The sequence below is a fragment of the Panicum virgatum genome, chromosome 4K (assembly GCF_016808335.1).
Source record: "Panicum virgatum strain AP13 chromosome 4K, P.virgatum_v5, whole genome shotgun sequence".
NCBI lineage: Eukaryota > Viridiplantae > Streptophyta > Magnoliopsida > Poales > Poaceae > Panicum > Panicum virgatum.
The window spans coordinates 4,325,089-4,348,624 of NC_053139.1; the positions used below are offsets into that span (position 1 = coordinate 4,325,089).

The 23,536-nt window shown below is 47.7% G+C and overlaps 4 protein-coding genes and 1 pseudogene across 7 annotated transcripts; 1 reads left to right on the top strand and 4 right to left on the bottom strand.

Moving 5' to 3' along the window:
- Positions 1-310: 310 nt before the first annotated feature.
- LOC120702651 (transcription elongation factor 1 homolog) lies at positions 311-2,502 on the bottom strand. Of its 2 annotated transcripts, XM_039986527.1 has the most exons (6): positions 2,348-2,400; positions 2,129-2,149; positions 1,248-1,379; positions 1,082-1,152; positions 736-757; positions 311-640 (listed from the first exon to the last, which is right to left on the bottom strand). In XM_039986527.1, the coding sequence occupies exons 3-6, from the start codon at positions 1,358-1,360 to the stop codon at positions 577-579; spliced, it is 270 nt and encodes an 89-aa protein (XP_039842461.1). In that variant the 5' UTR covers positions 1,361-1,379; positions 2,129-2,149; positions 2,348-2,400; the 3' UTR covers positions 311-576. The 2 variants fall into 2 exon arrangements, with proteins under 2 accessions (XP_039842461.1, XP_039842460.1); XM_039986526.1 differs by lacking the exon at positions 2,129-2,149 and having other exon boundaries at positions 331-640; positions 2,348-2,502.
- Positions 2,503-2,530: 28 nt separating this feature from the next.
- On the top strand, positions 2,531-6,803 carry LOC120702648 (pentatricopeptide repeat-containing protein At5g39710-like). Of its 3 annotated transcripts, none has more exons than XM_039986522.1 (3): positions 2,531-4,896; positions 5,676-5,951; positions 6,140-6,803. In XM_039986522.1, the coding sequence occupies exon 1, from the start codon at positions 2,592-2,594 to the stop codon at positions 4,695-4,697; it is 2,106 nt and encodes a 701-aa protein (XP_039842456.1). In that variant the 5' UTR covers positions 2,531-2,591; the 3' UTR covers positions 4,698-4,896; positions 5,676-5,951; positions 6,140-6,803. The 3 variants fall into 3 exon arrangements, with proteins under 3 accessions (XP_039842456.1, XP_039842455.1, XP_039842454.1); XM_039986521.1 differs by having other exon boundaries at positions 6,177-6,803; XM_039986520.1 differs by having other exon boundaries at positions 5,676-6,802.
- On the bottom strand, positions 5,895-8,657 carry LOC120702649 (protein O-glucosyltransferase 1-like). The gene is made up of 4 exons (XM_039986523.1): positions 8,227-8,657; positions 6,976-7,722; positions 6,812-6,876; positions 5,895-6,690 (listed from the first exon to the last, which is right to left on the bottom strand). The coding sequence occupies exons 1-4, from the start codon at positions 8,491-8,493 to the stop codon at positions 6,147-6,149; spliced, it is 1,623 nt and encodes a 540-aa protein (XP_039842457.1). The 5' UTR covers positions 8,494-8,657; the 3' UTR covers positions 5,895-6,146.
- Positions 8,658-9,617: 960 nt separating this feature from the next.
- LOC120702652 lies at positions 9,618-12,529 on the bottom strand (annotated as a pseudogene).
- Positions 12,530-12,676: 147 nt separating this feature from the next.
- Positions 12,677-14,724, bottom strand: LOC120702653. The gene is made up of 6 exons (XM_039986528.1): positions 14,087-14,724; positions 13,880-13,969; positions 13,644-13,793; positions 13,435-13,559; positions 13,118-13,247; positions 12,677-13,033 (listed from the first exon to the last, which is right to left on the bottom strand). Exons 1-6 carry the CDS (start codon positions 14,693-14,695, stop codon positions 12,908-12,910), a joined length of 1,230 nt encoding a protein of 409 aa, XP_039842462.1. The 5' UTR covers positions 14,696-14,724; the 3' UTR covers positions 12,677-12,907.
- Positions 14,725-23,536: the final 8,812 nt, after the last annotated feature.

Genomic DNA, 23,536 nt, shown 5'->3' on the forward strand with positions numbered 1-23,536 from the left:
TTGAATCAACAGGATTGGTAGTTGATGCAAACAACGGGTAATACGATACTATCAATATCCAATTTGCAATCCAAGAGTGCTGAAGTTCAGACCGTAACCAAAATTCAGCCAAATGCCTCAGAAAAATAATGTTACACCAAATGCACAAATCATGTTATAAGAGTCTGAACTAGTTCTTTGATGCAGATCACGTATCGTATTTGTGATAACAATCCTTACATGAACCGGAGGGTTCACATTCTTGAATTGTTGAAAAAGCTGTGGTCGCATGCAATTTACATCGCTCTTTTGCTGGCACTGAAATCTAGAATGGTTTAAAACACGTTAACATACTCACAGAAAACCTGTTATATCATTGTAGGCAGTCACTAGTTGCATAGAACACGCAGTCACTAGTTGGCATACACGTATTTTTTTTAGAGTTTATTAAGTACTAGATAAACTGATACCGCCTAACGGCGTATCAGGCAGCCAATATGCCCTTACAGCGCCATTACAAGCCATGGCTGACTATGGCATTCAAGCATGCCAGTACAATACAGTTGCAAGTAACCGTTCCATCAGCATGGGGGGAGCTCATGCATCATCATCACCTTCAACAGTGTTGACGCGCTCACACTCATCAATCCATTCACTATATCTGTTTAAAAAAATCCAGCACAGTCCCAGATCAGGATAAAATGATGAATATACTATGTTGCAAAGCGTAAGAATTATTAGATGGGGTTTACTTACATGTCAATAGGCTCAGTGAGTGCTGCAAGAAAAGAGATCAGACAATTAGCACAAACATGAAGAAATGCTACTTAACAATGATTTAACTTCTACCAACCACACACTATCTACGCATGGTTTTCCATGCAGGTTTACTTTTGATGAATGCAGTTCGGACATTTTACAGCTTGCATAATCAGAGATCGCCATGATCAAGTCCGAGCCAAAGAAGAAGCAAGGGGATATGCATGAGCAGAAGGGATGAACTACACCAGCATTTTCTAGTTTGAAGTTTTTACATCCAAAATAGTAAACATAACAGCTAAATTAGGAGAAAGTAGTGCAGTTATATACAGTTTCGACATACCATTAACAGTGGTGCTGAAGTTTTCCTGACAGATTCTGCAAGAAGCCTCGCCAATCAAATTCTTCATGTCACTGGAAAAAAAGTGAGAAACGAAGTCAAAATTCTGAATGCATTGCCAAATCCAGTATCAACAGATGAACAAGAAAACTGGGAAAATGATACTCACATACGGCACTCAACACTGCTCCCATGATTGCAGAATGGGCAGGAAAAGACAGTGTCAAGCTTGTCCATCCGCTTCTTAGGAGGTGGCTTAGCAGCTGACTTTCTCTTCCCCATGCTTCAACTTCTTTTCTTCCTTCAAACCAAACCAACAAAGCAGTAATTAAGTCTCCGAGCCAACACATATATGCTGTTACTAGATGCAACAAACAAGCCACAAGAAAATTATACTCGCAGCAGATACTTAAAAGGAAATCCAACTTAAACTATATATTGTGGAAGACGTATTACCCAATGACCTAATGAATTCAACAGAGCTTTGGCCAACTTAAAAGGCTGTGCAAAGTAAAGATGTATAGAAGTTACCAAATTCATAAGAATACATGAGGTAACTAAGAACAAATGATCAGGAAATTCTAATACACACCAGATATTCGTGGAGAACCTGTGACAGGACAACCTAAATATAAGAAATCGTTTTTGACACAACTCTTACTATTAGGACATAAGAACCTGACACAAACATCTTTTAATTGCTAAAAGAATAAGTAATAATCCACCTACAACCAGTTTGGACATAAGAATCTGAGACATAAATTAGGAAAATATTCTTGCTTCCTGGACTTATTTATCTGTATCGGACCTTATTAACGCCTGCACATGCAAGATTGGGGCGACAGCGTACCCCCCGGCAGCGCCTCCCGCAAAGCCGCCCTCCACCCCGCCATTCAGCCGGTTGTCGTTCCCCACCCTACCGCTCATCTAAGCCCGTCGGCCATGGAGATGGAGCCCTCCCCCAACAACCCCGAATCCGAAACCCTAACCCTAACCCAGCCACCACCATGCCTCGATCAGAGAGGTGGGAGGAGCACGATGAGGACCCACCTCGTCGCCGGCCGTCTACCACTATCCACCATAGTTGGATCGGGCGGATCAGCTCTTCCACATGCGCACGCAAACGACGCAAAATTCCGCGCAAACGACGCAAAATTCACGCTCGAAATGAACGAGGGGGCAACGCCGGAAGAGCAGCAAATCGAAGAAGAACATGAACGGAAATCGGAAACCAGAGAATCGAGGATATTTTCGGGGATCGAGACATACCTCGGGTGGTCGAAGGGTTGGGGAAAGCCGGAATGGAATGATCGGGAAGAGAAGGGAGGGGAGCCGCGTTTGGAAGGAGGCGACTCCTTATAAACAGAGAAGGGTGCGGGCAACGCGGGGTTTGGATTGACACCTCACTGACGGCTGGGGCCCACCGAGTCCACACTAGTTGGTCTTGACCGCATCGAGGGCAGGCGCATGCCGAACCGGACGCCACCCGCGCCGCCGCCGCCTGCTGAAGAGTATGGCGGCCGCTCATACCGCCGCTGCCACGCGACAAGCGGCGGCGGCGTCAGCGTTAGCGGCGGAGGCGTGTGGCATCCAGTACTCCGTCCACCACGCGCACCTCGCGGCCCTCCTCAACCCTTCCCCGCGCTCGCCGCCGCTTCCGCTCCCCCTCCGCCGCCGCCACCTCCCGCTCTCGCTACCCGCGGCCTCCCGCCTCGCCGCGTCCTTCCCGCCGCTCCCGCTCCTCGCCTGCCTCCTCCGCGCGGTCCGCCTCCTCCCGTCCCCGCCGCCGCGCCCCTTCGACGCGCTCATCAGGTCCTACGCCTCCCTCCCCTCCCGTGCCTCCCTCGCCGCCGCGGCGCTCGCGTTCGCCAGGTCGGCCGGGTACGCCCCCTCCGTGCCCACCTACAACGCCGTCCTCCTCGCGCTCTCCGACGCCTCGCTCCCCTCCGCGCGGCGCTTCCTCGGTTCCATGCTCCGCGACGGCGTGGCGCCCAACGTGTACACATACAACATCCTCGTCCGCGCGCTGTGCGGGCGCGGACACCGGGAGGAGGCGCTCAACATCGTGCGCGACATGCGTGGATCGGGGTGCGCGCCCAATGCTGTGACCTACAACACGCTCGTCGCGGCGTTCTGCAGAGCCGGGGATGGCGCCACGAGGCTGGTCCGCATGATGCGGGAGGACGGCTTGACGCCGAACCTTGTGACCTTCAACTCGGTGGTGAACGGACTTTGCAAAGCTGGGAGGATGGATGACGCACGCAAGGTGTTCGATGAAATGGTCAGTGAAGGGTTGGCGCCTGATGGGGTCAGTTACAACACATTGGTGGCTGGGTATTGCAAGGAAGGGTGCTTGCAGGAGGCATTATCTGTTTTTGCAGAGATGATGCAGAAAGGAGTCTCGCCAGATGTGGTCACATTTACATCGCTGATCCATGCGATGTGCAGGGCTGGGAACTTGGAGCGGGCAGTGGAATTGTTGAGGCAGATGAGAGAGAGGGGCATCCGGATGAACGAGATCACATTCACAGCCCTTATTGACGGGTTCTGCAAGAAGGGATTCTTGGATGATGCATTGCTTGCACTGAAGGAGATGAGGGAATGCGGGATACAACCTTCGTTGGTGTGTTACAATGCGCTTATAAATGGCTATTGCATTGTAGGAAGAATGGATGAGGCAAGAGAATTGGTACGTGAAATGGAGGCTAAAGGAGTGAAACCTGACGTTGTGACATACAGTACAATTCTCAGTGCATACTGTAAGAGTGGCGATACAGATTCAGCATTCCAAGTGAATAAAAAAATGCTTGAAAAGGGTGTGTTTCCAGATGCAATCACCTACTCATCACTCATAAGGGGTCTTTGTGAGGAGAAAAGACTAAATGATGCGAATGCGCTCTTTGAGAATATGGTTAAACTTGGCATACAACCTGATGAATTTACGTATACATCACTTATTGATGGCCACTGCAAGGAGGGGAATGTGGAGAAGGCTCTTTCCCTGCATGATGAGATGATAAAGATAGGAGTTATCCCTGATGTTGTGACGTACAGTGTGCTTATTAATGGTCTTAGTAAATCAGCACGTACTAAGGAAGCGCAACGGTTGCTCTTCAAGTTGTATCACGAAGATCCAGTTCCAGCTAATATTAAGTATGATGCCTTGATGCATTGTTGTAGAAAAGCTGAGTTCAAGAGTGTGTTGGCTCTCTTGAAGGGATTTTGCATGAAAGGTTTAATGGATGAAGCTGATAAAGTATATCAATTCATGTTGGACAGAAACTGGAAGCTTGATGGGTCTGTGTATGGTGTGCTTATTCATGGGCATTGCAGGGGAGGAAATGTTATGAAGGCTCTCAGCTTCCATAAACAAATGTTGCAGTATGGTTTTCCTCAAAATTCAACAAGCACAATTTCCTTAATCAGGGGTCTATTTGAAAAGGGGATGATTTTGGAAGCAGATAAGGTGACTCAGCAGTTGTTGAATTGTTGTTCCCTAGCTGATGCCGAAGCATCAAAGGCTCTCATTGACCTCAACATGAAGGAAGGTAATGTGGATGCAGTGGTAGATATTCTGCATGACATGGCAAGGGATGGACTGCTTCCAAGTCCAAGATGAGGGTGATTCAGGAACCACCCTCTCTTTGTGGAATACTGGAGATCTGATGATATTGTCTGGAGCACCTTGCATCTCATAACTCACAGAGAATTAGGATCAGTGTTCTGTGGTAGGATACTACTCTGCCATGAGTCGTGATGTGCTCCATATTGAAGAGCTAAAAGAAGTTATTTGGCCTCATGCTGCATGATTAAGTGAAGTGAGCAACAAACCTCATCTCATTAACTTTTTGGCTCCTAACAAGTGAATTAAATTTTTGTTCTTGATAAATACTTGATTTGGTACTAGCAGCTTGGAGTATTTGCTGTTTATAATAATTGCTACGTTAGACAAGGCACTTCTTGTTAAGGTTGGATCGTTTGTTTTCATAGCTTTAGACAGTAAAAGATCATGATATATACTTTCACGACTTATTAATAGCTTCCTGGTGGTCTGGTCTATGTTTAGCACACATTTATCACAGCTAGAATGGGCCTTTCTTTGTATAAATCATAAAAGTCAAGTCATGGATATGCTACAATTTTTTTTTTAGAAAAAAGGATTTGCAATGGTGAGATTAGGTTCAACTATATTAATATGTGAAACTCAGTTGCCAAATCAACAAAATTATGATATCTTTGAAAAAATAAGCCTGATTAAAATGGTATAGTCACTAAAATAATTCTGTGAACAGACAATGATGTCCTTTTAATCACTTTCGATCAACAATAAGTGACATTCTTGTAGATGATCGATTTTTCTAATTTTATGTTTCTCTTGTATGGTATCTTACCGTCCCAAATTATTAGTCGTTTCGGCTTTTCTAGATTTACAGATTTTGTTATGCATCTACATGTATATTATGACTAGGTGCATAGCAAAGCCTATGAATCTAGAAAAGCCAAAACGAATACTAATTTGAAACGGAGGGAGTATTATACTTTTAGGTAAATCACCTTATTTTCGTACAATAACATTTGAAATGTTTGGTTTCTGCAGGATGAAGAATTTCATGCCCAAAAGGAAAACAAAGTTTAGAACATCTTGGAAAATCAAAGCATGTATCCACCTATATCCTCAATTAGTCAACTTTGAGAAAAGAAGCCAACTGAAAAATAATAGTGGATTTTATCTGCCATTGGGAGCAAAGCCCATATGTCACCAAACAGGAGATTATTGTTATTTTCTGAGCGAGAAATTCATGGAAAATGAGGAGCATGAAGAAAATGAAACATCTATGGCAATTGAAGTATACAGGCAGTTAGCACTTATCAGGTACACTTGTCTAATTCTCTAGCTGTAGATATAACTTGTTTCAGATTTTTTTTCTCTACTCAATACCAACTATTTTGTTTGTACCTGTAGCAACTTGGGTATTAGGTCTTTTCTTACATAAGCAGAAACCTTTCACTCCAGCTTTACTCTTCCCATTTTCTCAGTTGCATCAAATTTTATACTGTCAGATTTCAGCTAGCCTTCCATGTTCTCTATGTTCCTCAGCACATCCGCCTCTCTGTCTGCTATTTCCTTGGCCTCCTCTGGGGTGAACGGTGGTGGTAGGGTGCATGGTTCGAAGCTGGCTACATGCCTCTCCATAGAGTCCATCATGCAGTCCCGGTGTAGGCCCTGGGCGGGGCACGCAATGGACTCGGTGCAGATCTCGACGGCCTTCTCCGGGACGGTGGGCTTGTACTGGAGCAGCCTGGCGTACTCAGTGAGCAGGTGGAGCATGTAGTCATAGACGTAGTCCATGCTCATCTCCTCCCTCACAAACCGGCTGCCCTGCTCACCGATGAGCTGCGCCTGTGTCGGGTGCTCGTTGCCCCAGTCAACCGCAAACTTGATGGACTTGCAGACGTGCTCCCGGTTGATGGGCCAGTAGTGCTTGCCGGCGATGAGCCCCCTAGACAGGATGTCTTGGAAGGGCGTCGTGATGAACAGCACCGGTGAATCGCACGCCAGTATGTACTTCTCGCTCACTGACCATGCGTTTCCCTCCACGTACACCTTGTACCTGCACCATTGACAAATTTCGCTCATTTGTACCTAGGAACGAATTTCACCAGAATTTCGCAGGAAACAATAAGATTTGTTATAATAAATTCAGCAAGAGTCATGCACGTTCATGCGCTTACCTGTATATGCATTGCTTAGGTATTCTTGAATCTTTGAACCCGTTTTGAATTGCATGATTCCAGTTCTACAAGAAAAGCGGTAAGGTAAATTAACATCATGATCTATTAGACATACACGAGAAATGAAAAAAAAAATGAAATGCCAGTTTTTTTTTAAGGAGCACCTGGGTGAAGATGCGGGCGTTCCATTCTTGGCCGTTGGAGGCGTTGCATCTCAGGAGCTCGTGGCGAATGCGGTAGCCTTCGGGGTTGCCCTTCCAGAAGGCGTAGGGCTGCCTCTCCGGCCACCGCACGCGCTCGTTCTCCTGCGCCACCTCCTCCAGCATCTGCGTCCACGGCCGGATGCCCACCTCCGGCCAGCCCCAGAAGGACCAGTCCGGGAACACGATGTCGAGCGTCGACGCGTCCTTGCAGTACCGGAACACGGGCGGCGCCTCCGACGGCGTCGGGAAGTCGGCGGCGCGCACCTGGCCGGGGTCATCGCAGGCGAACATGATGTCCAGGTCCGGAACGCGGCCGGGGTAGCGGCGGATGAGCTGCAGGATGCCCCACTGCGTGAACACGTCCCGGGTCTGGTACGCGCGTTGGTACGTCTCCACGTACGCGCGCCCGCCCACGACCACCAGCCGGAAGAAGGCGTGCGGCCGCGCACGTTCGACCGCCTCCCGCGTGATGCCGGCGCCGCGCCACGGCCGGAGGTCGTCGTGGATGTAGCGGGAGTAGTCTGGGCACGACGGCGCCGGGCCACCAGACGGCAGTGGCGAAGCTGGTGTTCCAGGGCATTTCGGTGGCTGCGGTGACGTCTCGTTGCCGCAGGTGAATGGTATGGGCACGAGGGGCGCCGTAGAGTTGCTGTGGTGACGCCGACGTTGGCCGGCGGCGATGCTGACCGTGTTGCCAAGTAGTGACGACTGTAGGACCATTCATGCATGCAGGGAATTCAGAGTAAAGCTTTACTAGTAAAGTTGTAACAGTATTGAACGTGTCCTTAACCTCTCAGCTGATTCTGAACCTCTTACATTCATGAGAAAAATTCAGTTTCTTTTTAACAAAATCAGAATCTGTCTCTCATCAGGATCTTATATTAAGCAAACTGGAGTAAGACTGAAAGAAAATGTGAAATGGGCTCTTGGTCGTGAGAAACATAAATTTTGCTGCTTTCTTAGTCATATGGATCATGGATGTGCCCATCATCTTTGTTGTGGCCATCGTCGGTAGCCCATCTAGAACGATTTTTTTTCCCCGACGATCAAGCTTTGTCCTTTGAAAATCATGCAAGACAATTAATACGTGGCAAACAAACATTAATCCTAGATTAACACGTAATTGACTTCAAGCTGCAACTGTGACTGTGACTGATAGCTAGCTAGTCATGCCGGAAAAAAGTTCTTCAAAGGATGCATCACTGTGCTTACAGCGTCGATGTCGATCCATCTGCGCGCGCCAAGCAGCAAGGCAAGGACGACGAGGCCGACCATGACGGACCCCACGCCCCTGGTCCGCAGCACCGCCCCCAACGACGACACCGACCGCCCGGCCCGCGCCACCGGAGCGTCGCCGTCCTTGCACGGCGGCGTCCCGCCCTCCTCATCAATCTCCTCTGTCGCCGGTGGCACCAACGGCGCCCCCTCCTCGTCTTGCTCCCCCGACGACGACGTCGCCGGGAAGGCGGAGCCCTTCATGATCGATCACTCGCCACGAAAACGAGAGGAGCCAAACTCTGCTGCACTAGCCAGCTACCCGGGATCTTCAAAGAAAGCGCAGCTTGCTCTTTATATGCAGCTCTCAGAGCAAGTCATCGCGCAGCCCAGTACCACTACGCGCCTGCTTGAATTCTGATCCCCAAGAGTAGAAATGAACAGTGCTCGTACTTGAACAGCAATTGCAGTGCAGGGACGTCTCAAGAGAGAGTTTCTTCATATTGCTACGGGATCAACCTCTCTTTGGTTTGAAAGTAGACGAATGGCCCGTGCAAATGCGCGACTAGATGCGAACGAAAATACGATTGCATTTGCTACATATTTAGGTTTGATGACTACGATGCCGTGGGCGTATTTCAGACTTTCAGTTTCTTCAGCAGAACGTGGACTTTCTTCAGAAGTTTGGCCAGGTCCCCTCCTGCTTGTGTTCGGCGAAAATAAACTTGAGACGGCGTGGGAACAACGGCGACTATTCATCACTTACCCCCGGGTTAGTTTTATTTTTTTAAACAAGAGTTACCAGCTGTCTGCACTCTGCACACAAGCCCAAACCCAAGACCTTGACTTGCCACATCCGGAGAGAGAATTGGATAGATTGAAACGGAGAACACCTGGCTTTCTGGGCTAGTTGCTGCGTTTAGGTTGATGTTGAGCTGTGCTCAATGATGTCCTCCTCAGCGTGTTGTGGCGTTGGGCGATTGGATCGTCGGCCAAGCGATAGAGTCCTTATAGTAGAGTTTTCGGTAGTTGTCCAGTAATCACTAGTGTAGATGGATCTTTGGTCTTGCACATTTTTTTCCGACTACTGTTGGGCCCGTAATCAATAAAAGCTTTAGTCCCGATCTAACGGCTAGCTCGGTGGCCGGTGGGGGCAGGAACATTTAGTCCCGATTAGTGTTACCAATTCGGACTTAAAGGTCCTCCATGAGTTAGTTCAAAAGAATAGCATCCTTACTAAATATACATGTTGTTTAGGTGGGGTAGCAAGGGAGCTGTGCACGAGGTAAGAGATCCCAGGTTTGAATCCCGCACTTTTAGTTTTGGAAGCCCAGTGAATCTGTCCATGTTTTCTTATCCTTTCTTTTTGGCTTTGCCGATGCCAAATCTGATCAGTAAAACCGGGGCCACTGGTTTTTTACTCTAGTTTTTTTCTTCTTATTAATACATGCTGGACACCAAAAGGTATTCCAAATCTGTTCTAAAAAAATGAATTTACATCTAGTGATGACTAATGAATGTTCACATTAAATTTGTAAATTATAAAAATATACTGTCAGTGCCATCTAGCTTAGCCCTCCATGTTCTCTACGTTCCTCAGCACCTCCGCCTCCCTGTCGGCGATCTCCTTGGCCTCCTCCTCGGTGAACGGCGGCGGCAGCGTGCACGGCTCGAAGCCGGCGGCGTGCCTCTCCATGGATCCCATCATGCACTCCCTGTGCAGGCCCCGGGCGGGGCACGCCATGGACTCGGTGCAGATCTCGACGGCCTTCTCCGGGACGGTGGGCTTGTACCAGAGCAGCTTGGCGTACTCGGTGAGCAGGTGGAGCATGTAGTCGTAGACGTAGTCCATGCTCATCTCCTCCCTCACGAACCGGCTGCCCTGCTCGCCGATGAGCCGCGCCTGCGCCGGGTGCTCGTTGCCCCAGTCGACGGCGAACTTGATGGACTTGCAGATGTGCTCCCGGTTGATGGGCCAGTAGTGCTTGCCGGCGACGAGAGCCCTGGACAGGATGTCCTGGAAGAGCGTCGTGACGAACAGCACCGGCGAGTCGCACGCCAGGATGTACTTCTCGCTCACTGACCACGCATTCCCTTCTACGTAAATCTTGTATCTGCATCCATTGACCATTATCATCACAAGTTCAGAACCACACCAAACATCGTGCAACCATTCGATCTTCCATTAAAATTTGAACATGATAATCCTCCATATATACCCGTACCTGTATAAGCAATTAAGCATTGCTTCGGTATGCTTGAATCTTTGAAGCCATTTCTGACGGCATGCCTCCAATCCTACAATAAACAGGGTAAAGAAAAGGTAAATTCACCCTGCTGATTCAGATTCTGTAAAGAAAAAGAAGAACCGGAATGGTAGCTTCTCTTGAAGCACCTGGCTGAAAAGGCGGCGTTCCATTCTTGGCCGTTGGAGGCGTTGCATCTCATGAGCTCATGGCGGATGCGGAAGCGCGCAGGTGCTCCCTTCTAGAAAGCGTAGGGCTGCCTCTCCGGCCACCGCACGCGCTCGTTCTCCCGCGCCACCTCCTTCAGCATCTGCGTCCACGGCCGGATGCGGGATGCCCACCTCCGGCCATCCCCAGAAGGACCAGTCCGGGAACACGACGTCGAGCGTCGACGCGTCCTTGCTGTAGCGGAACACGGGCGGCGCCTCCGCCGGCGACGGGAAGTCGGCGGCGCGCACCTGACCGGGGTCGTCGCAGGCGAACATGATGTCCAGGTCCGGGACGCGGCCGGGGTAGCGGCGGAGGAGCTGCAGGATGCCCCACTGCGTGAACACGTCGCGGGTCTGGTACGCGCGCCGGTACGTCTCCACGAACGCGCGGCCGCCGACGACCACCAGCCGGAAGTAGGCGTGCCGCCGCGCGCGCTCTACCGCCTCCCGCGTGATGCCGGCGCCGCGCCACGGCCGGAGGTCGTCGTGGATGTAGCGGAAGTAGTCTGGGCACGACGGCGCCGGGCCGCCGGGGACAGCTTGCAGCAGCGTCGTCGACGGCGGCGGCGGCGCTGGTGGCGCTGGGCATTTCGGCTGCTGCGGCGAGGTCGCGTTGCCGCAAGTGAATGGTATGGGCACGAGGGGCGCCGTAGAGTTGCTGTGGTGACGCCGCCGTTGGCCGGAGCTGGCGCCGATGCTGACAGTGTTGCCTAGCAGAGACGACTGGGGACACGTATGCTCAGCAAAAAGTTCAGTTTCATTTGCAAAATAATAATAATATAATAAAATCGCTGCTAGATGTGCCCGTCACATCGTCTTGTTTAAAAAAAGAAGTCGTCCCCAACACAATTCACAAGTCCTATCTCCTAGCCCACCTGAACAATTAGCCTAGATTTAACATGTATTTCCTCCGTTCTAAAATATAGATTGTTTTAATTTTTTTAAATTTATAGTATTTGCTATGCATCTAAATATAATATATATTTAGATATATAATAAAATATATAAATCTAAAAAAATCAAAACGACTTACGTTTTGAAACAGATGGAGTAATTGATTGGCTTAAAGCATCAAACGTGAGAGCGTGAGCGACTACTAGTCATGCATGCACAACTGGACATGAAAAATAAAAAAGCAAATGCATTCTTACGCTTACAGCGTCGATGTCGACCCATCTGCGCGCGCCGAGCAGCATTGCAAGGACGACGAGGCCGACCATGACGGATCCCACGCCCTTCGTCCGCAACACCGCCGCCAACGAGGGCGACGACCGCCCGGCCCGCTCGCCCGACGCCGCCGCCGGGAAGACGGCGCCCTTCATGCTCTGAACTGAACGGACCTGAACGGCTGAACCGAACGAAACAGGGAAATGAGAGGAGCCAAGACAAGTTCTGCTGACCTGCAAGAAACTACAGCGTGCTCTTATATATTGCTCGCGGCGTCAGGACTCCAAGTCAACGCAGGGCGCAGCACCAGAAAGTCCAGACCAGAACACACCTGCTTGAATTTTTATCCAAGACAACCTTTTCAGATTGATACGGGAATGGGATGAACCTCTGTTCATCAGCATGAAATTTGATGGATGGCCCGTGCAAATGCGCCATAGAAGTCTGAATTCTATGACATCGTGGGCGTATATCAGTTTTCTTCAGCAAATCGTGGTCTTTCTTCAGAAGTTTCTTGTCTAGATCAACTCCGCTGCTTGCGTTCGGCGAAAAGCTGCATGAGATGGTGTGGGAGCAACGGCGACAACCTTGGTTTAAACAAGAGTTACCAGCTGACTGCGCACAGAGCCCAAGACTTGATTTGGCACATCCGGCCAGCGATTTGGATAGATTGTAATGGATAACGTCTGGTGATGCAATGGACTAATGGAACAGTGCTGGAGACTGCAGTGTTTAATAGAGCACGGGTTTATACTAATGGCAGCTGCTTTAAGTAGCTAATACGCATGTACTGGAAGTCGCCGTATCAGTTGCGTATGAAAGATCAGTCCTTCAATGTTACCTTTTGTATTACCAGCATAAAGATGATTGCAGCAATGAACTTTTCAATTGGCATTTTCAGATCATTTGTAGAACAAGCCCTTGTCCAAGCTTTATACACAACATCGACTGTACATAGTTGTACGTGTGTACCATGTGTAACTCTGTATTTGTATCCTTGTTTTGAAGAGTGTAACTCTGTATGTGCAGTCACGACAAAACAATGGGGAATCAAGTTCAGAACTCGACCCCGCTGTTCATCTGAACTGAGAACCATGGCCGGCCAAATCCGTGGAGCGGAGCGTCTACTCTGAACACTACCCCTGACCTTGTCGCGCCGCCGTTCAGCTTCGATCTTCCGATCTGTGTGTGATGAGTTCCAAACAAGATTATCAGAGAGTCTAGAGGTAAATTTTCTTCAGATGTAATGGGTACAACTGTTCAGACCGATATGGAGGCATGTGCAGAAGGTGAAGCAGTGTGGGAGTAGCCACAGATGACGCCAACATTGTCATTCGCCGAATAGATCAGCTCCGTGCACACCCCAGGATGGCGTCCACCGATCGTAGAGCATATGCTGGGCATCAGAAATTCAGAATAGAACAACAGTCAGTCTGAATTCTGGAATTGGGACACCTATTTCAGCAAGATTCTGGTCCTGATCTGGTGAAGCAGATTTTAGTACAACGATAAACAGCTAGAAACAAGCAACAGTATGGATCAAATTATGAATGCCACAGGCAGTCAGGGTTCAAGCAATTTACCTGATCTGCGTTGCTGGTTGCAGCATCAGGCCAGATCTCCTCCAAGACAATGGCTGGACAAGCCCCAGTGAGAGAGAATTATCAGGCCACTGAACCATTGGGACAACGCTGCCCCCACTCCTGTTCTGCAAGCAACTGACAGCATAATGTAAGTACAACAACGCAGCTTCTGTTCCTCATGGACTAAAGCATTTCAACCATCGGCTGACCTTGAAAGAGAAGCTGATCCTCTTCTCCCCTGGGAACTTTCCATGGGCTTGCAGGACTCCACCGCCGAGAGGGACGAAAGCGCGCGTCGTGAATCCATCACCGGCAACGTATCTTAGTTGCCCATTTGGGAATTGCATGTCCATGAATGACTGAACAAAATTTTCACTTAGAAATGGGCATGAGAAAACTGTAATGTAGTAGTAGAAACAGAGGAAGAAGATCATAAATGACTCACACAAGCAAACGGGTTCAGGCATAACATGGACATGAAGAACCATCTCTTGTGAGCCGACCAATAAGCAGGGCAAACTGAGTGAACCCCATTCTGCAAGGGGAAAAAAAGGCACTTGTGCTCTCAAGTCAAGGCATTTTGCACGTTGAATTCTTTGCTTAGAATAGCTGAAGCAATGCTGAATTTTTGGCGCGAAATCAACCAACGCACCTTTCGCTCGAATCCGTACCAGATGAGGTGCCGCTTGGACAGGTGCACCGGGAACAGCAGCGTCATGTCGCGGACGAAGAGGACCGGGCCGAGCTGCACCAGGAACAGGTTGGCCCCGTCGCCGGTGCCTCTCGGAGTCGGAGCAGAACCACTGGCGCCGCCGCCGCCGCTGTTGTGCGACGCCTCCGCGCGCCACAGGTCGCCTCTGGCCACCACCGAGCTCTCCACGTCGTTCGTCCTGCTGTCGTACGTCGCCGACAGGTTCATGCTCCCCTGGGACCGCGCGAACTTCCCGGCGGCGCCAAGGGGATCGCCGCCGCCGGTGGCCCCCTCCTTGCCGGTCGACGGCGCTCCAGCCGCTGGCCTCCCGCCATTATCCTTCCCGGCGCTGCTCCGGCGCTGACTCGGCGCGCCGGAGTAGAAGAAGGTGTCGTCGATGCGGAGGCGGCGGAAGACGTCGCCCACGGCGCGGCCCAGGCGTCCCCCGGCGTCGAGCACGGCGGCGGCGACGCCGGAGAGCTGCTGCTTCTGCGGCGGTGACGGTGGGCGCGGGGGCACGGGGAGGAACGCGGCGACGCGGCGCGCGAGGTCATCGGCCGCGGCGGACATCGGGGCATGGGCGGTTCGGGGTGGTCGTTGGGCCGGTCCGCGGATAAGGGGCTCGTGGCGGGAGGGAGCTGTGGCGAGGAGTAGGAGAGTGGAGCCTCGCGTGGACGCGGTGTTTGGAAAGGCGTCGTGGATGTTGCGCGGGCACGCACGGTGGTTTTGTGGACGCGGTCTATGAGGTTGGGTGGGAGAAAGCGTGTTCAGATAGCCGTTGAAGAGCAGGAGATGAGACTGTTAGGCTATTTCTAGTTCAGTATTTCGTTACGATTTGGTAGAGTGACATGGCATGCTAATCCTAGTGTAAATTTCATAAATTTTCATGCGCAATAAATGCATGTGACAAGTTACCATTTATGATGACATGGCAAAATATGATTCACCATGCGACATGAACTTCCATCAGTTTAACTACAAACAGCTGGTTTTAACAACCAAACCGCAAGCTGAAAATCCTACACAAGACTACCAAAATAGGCGGTAGCCGGTAGCTCTGAGCAGCCGGGACCGTTGCAGAGGTCAGCGCCATGCCTATGGAGGCGCAGTCGCCGAAGGGTGCCACGACGCCGCAACCGCAAGTGGCGGCCGACTGGCACTGTGGTGGTGGTGCCTGGTGCGTTACCTTGTGCAGGAGGCGTGGGAGAGCGCCGGGACGAAGCCGTGGAGGCCGAGCACGACGTATAGCAGCCGTCGTGATGTCGTAGAGAGCTCCAACTCGAAACCGTCGACGGGGAACTCGAGCTCCAACTCGAAACTCATCGTGTCACGTGTGGCTTCTGAACCGAGAGTGCCGGAGAGATTCATACAGCGGGCACGCGCAACGGAAACCGTGGGAGGTCACGTCATCACTGTGTTGTTTGTGCCGTGCGCCCGTCTCAAGTGATGTCTATCCGTATCTTTATCTATTTCTAAAGCAAACAATAGTTCCTTGTCCATCAATTAAAATTCTAATTGGAACTCGGATAAATCATTCAGAATCCTAATCGGAATCCGAACAAATCGATCATAATTCTAATCCAAACCCGAATAAATCAATCGGAACCCTAAAAAACCCGAACAATATAATAATCAATGGCTCCCTGATCATGCACGGCTTGTACACGGAGTGAAAAGAGCATAAAACTGGTGATCTTATATAGATCTACTAGATTATCTGTTGCAACCCATAAGCACTATACTAGTATATGATAAAAAAAATGAAAGTTGAGATTGACATGTACTACGGGGCCATGAGATATTTGCCCTTGAGGGAGAACTTTTTGGAACCGGCTAACATATGTTACAGAATTTATATCCAATTTTCATACTCTGTACCAAGTTAAACGTAGGTTACAATTTTTCTAGGATGAGTGAATGCCCAAAGAGAAAGTGCCACGTTTACAGAACTTGCTGTTGGACTAGTATATGCAAATGTACACAGCAGCAGTGCTCCTGCTTCATATGAAAAGAAAAGGAGAGTTCATGGGACCCATGGTGAATTTCACTTGAAACTTATTATCTAAACTACCACCACTATAATTCAAATGAACTTATTTTTTTTTTTTTGAAAATAAGGGCAGGAGCACTGCCAAATTATATTAGGAGAAAGAGAAGTCCAGGTCTGACAGATAAGCTATTACATAAAAGCGAAAAACTCTCACCATAGAAAAGAAAATACATGGATAACTATGAAACACGTGGCTTTCCGCACGCCCTAAAGCACAGGTCAGTCTCCTCCTTGATCAGCTGCACCACCACCAATGGCTCAGCCTCCTTGCCTTCAAAGGTTCGCCGGTTTCTCTCCTTCCACAAGTTCCACACTGTGTACATAAGCACAGCTGCTTTTGTTCTTCTCTGTTCCTTTGGCAGGTGCTGCAGGGTCGTGATCCACCAATCGTCAATGGGTATGTCCAAGTCTGGCTTACGTACCAGATCATGGGACCATGATTGAACGAGTGCCCAAACTTGCTGCGCATAGGGGCACTGCAAGCAGATATGCTGTGCTGTTTCAGGGGCAAGTTTGCAGAGCGCACACAAAGGATTACAAGGTCAATTCCTGTCCTGAAGCTTATCCGCTGTTAGAATCCTTTCTTGCACTAGCAGCCAGGTGAAAAACCGATGCTTGGGCTCTGCATACGCTGACCATATGCATCGAGGCCTGAAGGAACAAAAGGATCCTCTGAACTGGACCTCATAGGCAGATTTCGCTGTGTATTGTCCATCTGCAGTAAACTTCCAAATGATCATGTCCTCCTTGTCACTGAGAAGCACCCCTTGTACCAAATCCCAAAGCAAGACGAACTGAGCCATCTCCTCCACAGTTGACATGCGCCACATACCCCTAGTCCAACATTGGTTTACCAACTGATCTCTCACTTTCAGTTTCTTGCGCCATGCCAATTTGTAGAGCAGTGGTGCAATGTCTCTTGGCGCCCTGCCATCCAACCAACTCGACTCCCAGAACTGAGCAGTGCCTCCATTGCCAAGCTGAACCCTAGTACATGCTCTGAAAAGTTGTTTGTCAACCTCATTAACAGGTATATTTCCACCAACCCAAGGCCTGTCTACCTCTTCCCACTAGTACCAAAGCCAACGAAGCCTCAAAGCTCTGCTGAACATTTCAAGATCGAGCACACCGAGGCCTCCAAGTTTTTTTGGCCTTTTCACCTTGGCCCACTGAACCAAACTATGGCCACCATTGGCCTCTGCCGATCCCTTCCACAAAAAACTACGTCGGATCTTGTCCACTTGCTTGATTGCCCACTTTTGCAATGGAAAGACTGTTAGGAAGTACGTTGGAATTGAGGATAAAACTGAGTTGACCAATGTTAGGCGCCCAGCCCGGTTGAGAAATCTCCCTTCCCAAGAAGGAAGCCTTGCTGCCACCTTGTCGATTAGGGGCTGGACGTCCACTCTTCTTATCTGTCTCGTGTGTAGTGGCAGCCCGAGGTTCGGATGGAGAACCTAACTTATATTTGGTTCGGATGGAGAACCTAGCTTTTGTCTCTTTTGGCGCGGAAAGTTGTTGCTCTTCTGAGAAGAGCTACCTTTGGCCTTTTGGGCGGCGTGTCGTGTGTCGACGCGTACGGTACATCATTGAGCCATCTAATTTTCATCGTGCAACTCATTTCGGGCTAAAACTACTTGTAACGTTCTCATTTTCGCCAATCACTCACTTCCTATGCTGGCGTGCCGGCCATAGGGGCAACTTCAAACTTATTTGAAAAAAAAACGAACTGAACAGAGTGGAAGAAGAAGAAGAAGCAGCAGCAGCAGCGTGGAGCAGGACAGAACAGGCACGTAAAGACAAGGCCGCAACATTTTTTTTTTTGAGGGACCGGCCGCAAAAGATTTGCCCTTGAGTTTTGACTCGTCCCTCGTCTCGTCATCCGCCCATCGGCGGCTGAGATCATGATCAGATGAACTGCAGCTTTTGATCCAGAGCAGCGTGCATTTCTTTTTTTTTCTTTTCTTTTGAGAGCACTTTTACAATGCACAATACGATCACATCTGGAGTCCAGCGTAATTAACCTTGACGCGGGCAGGCTAGGCTAGTTCGTGGACTGCATTGGCATGCATGATCGAGCATTAATTACGTGCTTGCCGCTTGCGGTTCAGCTTGACACGGGTCGTTTGACGTTAGAGTTGTGCAAGCAGCCGTGCAAAAAGAAGCGCACCAGATGGATGGCAAGGGATGAAGCAGGGAAGAGCGCTCCGGAGTGCACGAGCATTCGTTTTATTTCTTGCTAGTTTAATTTCGACAAGTTCAGAAATCATTTGTTGCATTTGTAGGTAATTTACTCGTCCAGAACCGAAATAAGTTTCTTTTCAAAAAAAGAACCGAGATAAGCCGGCGGCAGGACGGGACAGGCGGCGTGTATCACTTGGGCACTCGCTCATCCACCAGGCGTGGCGGCCAAATTTCTACAGTACTCATCATCATTTTAGGCTTGCTTGGATTGCTACCAAAACTTGGTAAGCTAAAATTTTGACCACTATTTAGTTGGGTACCAAAATTTACCCACCTCTCCTATTTATCCTACCAAAATGTGGGTAAATTTTTTGCCCAACATTTAGCTAGCTAAAACTTTGACATGTCAAAATTTTGATAGCAATCTAAGCAGGCCCTTTAAAACACGCAGGAGCGCTCCTATTTCATCTTGTTTATTGTATACGAAGCGTATAAAAAAAAGGCTGAAACGAGCTCATAAGAATGGAAGTTTGCTAGTGAAAGCCTGCTGAAAACACCATCGTGTACTTCGGACAAAGCTTAATCAGATTAAACTGGAATTTCTAGCATTATTGATGATCACGATTCACAATTAATAGTCCCAATGCGTGACGAAAATCTGCAAATATAACACACAACCGATCGAGTCAAAAGATAAAGAGCAGGCGTCCAGCACCAAAATATCTGGCAATTCTCCCGCCAAAATGGAAGATACCAGAATGAGAGCATCGGAGGGGCATTCCCGTCATACCGTTCTTCTTGCTGTCCAAGAAGACGAGTTTTTCAACAACAAAAAAAAGGTGGGCCATATAACCCCCCCCCCCTCTAACCCATCTCCCAATTCTGGCCCTACTTGATTTTGTAACATACTGTAGGCAACCTTAACCATTAATTAGAGATATTAAGTAAAATTAATTTACAAAACTAACTCCACAATTCCTGCGCTATTTCGCGAGATGAATCTATTGAGGTCTTTGACCTCATGATTAGAGGATGGGTACTGTAGCATTACTTAGCCAATCTTGAATTAATTAGGCTCATTAGATTCGTCACGCAAAGTTGCATCTATCTGTTAAAAGGTTTTGCAAATAAACTTTGTTTAGTACTCCATGCACGCAAGATTCCTTTGTAGCGCTAGATGTGCTTAGGTTAGGTGTAACCAAACGGGGCTAGAGGCAGTCAGATGCAAAATTCAAAATTCCAAAACTATCATATCGAATGTATGCGGTACATGCATGGAGTATAAAATCTAGAAAAAATAAAAAAACTAATTGTATAGTTTGTTTGCAAATTACAAAACGAATCGAATGAGCCTAATTAGGCCATGATTAGACACTAAATTGCTACAGTAAAGATGTGCTGATGACAGATTAATTAGTGTTCATAAATTCATCTCGTAGTTTACAGACGAGTTCTGTAATTAGTTTTGTGATTAGTCTATGTTTAATACTTCAAATGTGAAAAGATTCTCTTACAAAAACTTTATGCCATACATCTAAACAAGGTCATTTAGGTTTTTGTGGCAAGGTGGGGCATCTCATACTGACTATGGCGCCAGAGTACGACCCAATCAACACTTACTACTTTTTCACAGATGAAGAGAAAGGTGATGGCCAATATATGAGAGTTAAGACTTTTGTGAGTCTTGTTCAGCTGCAAGCATTGTAGCGCCCTAAGAGGCTTTTGGTATGTTACAAGACGTATGATAATAGCAGATTGAGTGCTTTGATGAGGTCGCCTAGGAAGAAGTTACCTTCCTACTGAATGGGTGGCAAAAACGCGATTTTGTGTCAGACAACTGTCGAAGACTGAATCGTGACCGCAAATCATGTATGGAGATCTGTGCCATGTTGTTCCTCATGTTGTCCCTCATGAGAGTATATTGCTGTATTTTTATTTTTGTTATGCTTGTATTTCCTATATGATTTGCAGGCCAGTTTGGTAGTTGTCAAACAGAATCGAGCAATCAAAATGCTCACTGTTTTCCCCATGCATAGTTATGACACCAGTGCTTTTGTTCATTTCAAACTGCAAACTTGGTATGTGGATTGTTGGTGGAATATGCTACGTAGTTGTGATGCGGTATAGAGTATGTAGCAAAGCTTTAAGGATATATGTTTCATGACGAGTTTAGAAACAGAGGAGTAAAGAATGACTCTATGGAATTGACTCCTTATAAACTCAGAAAGTGTTTCTTCATAGTTTGAAAAAATCTCTATCTCTACCACAAGGATCTATTTGGGGTTCAGTTGAGCACCTATAAAAATTAAAAAATCTTATAATGCTCTAGCAGCATCTCGATGCATTGTGGCAGGTTTAGAATATAAAAACACATGATCTTCTAGCAGCATTCCCGCATCATTTTCTTTATCGAGTCCAATATGCATGGTTGAGAATATGTTTAGTACCAACCTGCTACTCATAGGCTCTTCAACCATAGAAGCTTTTCTGCTTATTGTTTATAAGTTCAGATGCAGTCCAGATACACATATCATTAGATATTGGAGAGCTTCGCCGGCACACCACCGGACTACGTGTTGTCGCCTTTGGTGGACGGTGGCTCGAGAGTGGTCTGTTCGAAGCCTTGCCATGGCCTCAACACGGGGAGCTTCATGTGCTACGACTTCGTGTGCAATCCAATCACTGGTTACTACAAGGCCCTAGCACTGGGCGACCATCAAGAGTTGAGGGGAACCTCCATATTCAGTGATATCGCCACGAGGAGGTCGCGGTTGGACCGCAGTGGCTGCGACGGCGACGCCATGTTCGCTGGCCGCTTCGGGCTCGGGTATGACACGGAGACGGGTATTGATTGCCCCAGACTTTCTTGGAAAAATATCACTCGCGTAGTTGGGCTCGGAACTCTCGGTGTAATTGTGTAAATAGCTTCAAAAGATAGCAGGAGAATATCATATCGAGATCCCTTCTTTTCTTATCCTTAATTAGCTTGTTACTATCTTCTTTGTCGCCATTTTCTTTGTTATGTGTCTCAAATTACACAAAATACGATTGTAACACATTGTAACAAGTAATGAAACTAATAACGACCAACCCTACAATTGTCAGTTTGCGCTTGGTTTGAATTTTGAAACTCATCCGGCCGTTTGGAAGCCCTATTTGTTCCCATATCCATGTGCAAGCACAAATTTGCCATTGAGAGCTAGTTTGATTGGAGTCTATGAGAACTTGATTGGCAAAATGTGTTGCCTGAGCTAAGAGACGCTCTCGTCCAAGTCCGTATAAACTAAATTTATTATTTAAAATATTTGTAAATTGCTTCAAATGTTTAAGATTTTTAACCAAGTTTAAATCCTATTAAAAATTCTCCAAAATTCCTGGGCTAGACATCATAACGAATTGAGTGTGAAATATCAAAATATCTAAAATAACCATGAGTCAAATTATTTTTGCGATTTTCCTAAAATAACAAAATTTAAATGGTTTTCACATCCTTTTTATCTTTAAACTAAAATCAATTATGAAATAATATTATTGAAATAACAACTCTAAAATTCAACAAATCTTGTATCCAAGGTTCTTGGACACCCATGTGTTTGTGATGATTTTTTATGCATTTTGGATAAAATTTGAGTGGGATGTGAACTATTTTGAAATCTTAAATGTTTGAAACAATTGAATAATGTTTTTAATAAATCAACGCACTTTAGTAGTATATGGACTTGGATGAGAGTGGCTGTAGCAGCACCGTCCAAATTAAACCGGCTTAAATGCACTAACCATCATCTTAATACTTAATCAAGTTACTGTGCACTTAAAACGGTGTAACCTGACAGGCTGTCGGGTAAAATCCCGATTAAACTACTGTACTCCAGAATCACAATTGCACTTAGACCCGCACGAAGACGAGCACAGGTGTTACCAGCATACAGAATCTTCAAATTAATTTACAACACAGGTTTTACATAAAAGATTCGAATACAAACGACAGAGTTCAAACGCATAGCGGAAGTTTAAAACTGAGTTCGAAATACAATACGATAGCTACGACGACGATAAAAGGTGAGCTCCACATCCTGCCCACCGATGTGACGCCAACCTGCCCAATCTTCACGGGGAAGACGGGGCCCACTCGACGGTCCAACCCGGAGGAAGCGGCTGTCCAATCCAGGACGCACAAATCTCCTCGAAGTCCGCAGGGACACAACCTGCTCAGAAGGGTTACAACAACAACCCTGAGTATACTAATACTCAACAAGGCTTACCCGACTCTGGGTATACTTAGCCCATTACCTAGACATGCAAAGCTTTTTGGCTTTGGAGTTCTTTTGCTGAATTGCTGCTAGGATTGAATCCTTACTTTCAATATTTTAGCTCCGTTTAGTAAATCATGTATTATCTAAGTTCGCCTAATCATCTAGAGCACACATGGTAGATTAGATTAATCTTCAGAACAACAGGTAAGGCATTCCATCGCTACCTTTCAATACTTATTCCACTTCTTACTACGATGTGACGCAGTGACCAAGGTTCTCTTAACCGAGAGAGACGGCGAATCGATCCGATTTAACCTTGCAAGGTGGACCTAACTCACACGACACATGTAAGCCCCGCCGGGCCATGCGCGTCAACTGTTCCCACATTACCACGGCATCTGAACTACGCCTGCTAAAACCCAGGTGATGGGCCCCTCGCGGTGAACTCCCGGAGAACCCGGAGGCGGCATCCTATCCAACACCCGCCAACTCCCACGCCCAGCGTAGCATGGCGGAATTCAAATCACCGCTGTAATGTGGTATACAGCTTACCGGTTTCGACTACCTCCTACTTCCGGTATGTGGTTAGTACTGTTCAAACTCGGTCATCAGGGCCAACAACGGTACGGTCCTCAATCGACACAGGCGGGAGTTCATTTTCTCACCTGAACCAACTCATTCCCGCCCGGTCTCCAATTCTTTTTACTCATCAACAAATTTCCAAGCCAAAGCTAAGGGATCAAGATCCTAAACTCGCGAGTGACAGCAATCACTCGACTTCTACCGAAATCCTATTTAGCAAAGCATTTCTATCGACACCTGCATACTAGTATAGGCCCACGGTACCTAGGGAAAACATGCATACTATGGTTCCATTCAACTCCTAGACATAAATGCACAATACTTAAATAAACATTGAATAAT

Bases quoted from the DNA above. Each gene is read 5' to 3' on its own strand.
- LOC120702651 (XM_039986527.1), bottom strand. From the start codon at position 1,360: ATGGGGAAGAGAAAGTCAGCTGCTAAGCCACCTCCTAAGAAGCGGATG. The intron at 758-1,081 runs GTATGTCGAAAC...CTTTTCTTGCAG, and splicing joins CTTCAGCACCACTGTTAATG to CACTCACTGAGCCTATTGAC. The intron at 641-735 runs GTAAGTAAACCC...TTTTTTAAACAG, and splicing joins CTCACTGAGCCTATTGACAT to ATATAGTGAATGGATTGATG.
- LOC120702648 (XM_039986522.1), top strand. From the start codon at position 2,592: ATGGCGGCCGCTCATACCGCCGCTGCCACGCGACAAGCGGCGGCGGCG.
- LOC120702649 (XM_039986523.1), bottom strand. From the start codon at position 8,493: ATGAAGGGCTCCGCCTTCCCGGCGACGTCGTCGTCGGGGGAGCAAGAC. The intron at 7,723-8,226 runs GTAAGCACAGTG...ATGGTCCTACAG, and splicing joins GATGGATCGACATCGACGCT to TCGTCACTACTTGGCAACAC. The intron at 6,691-6,811 runs GTAAGCGCATGA...TCAATGGTGCAG, and splicing joins CCTAAGCAATGCATATACAG to GTACAAGGTGTACGTGGAGG.
- LOC120702653 (XM_039986528.1), bottom strand. From the start codon at position 14,695: ATGTCCGCCGCGGCCGATGACCTCGCGCGCCGCGTCGCCGCGTTCCTC. The intron at 13,970-14,086 runs GTGCGTTGGTTG...TTCCCCTTGCAG, and splicing joins GGTACGGATTCGAGCGAAAG to AATGGGGTTCACTCAGTTTG. The intron at 13,248-13,434 runs GTAAATTGCTTG...TCTGATGCCCAG, and splicing joins CAACCAGCAACGCAGATCAG to CATATGCTCTACGATCGGTG.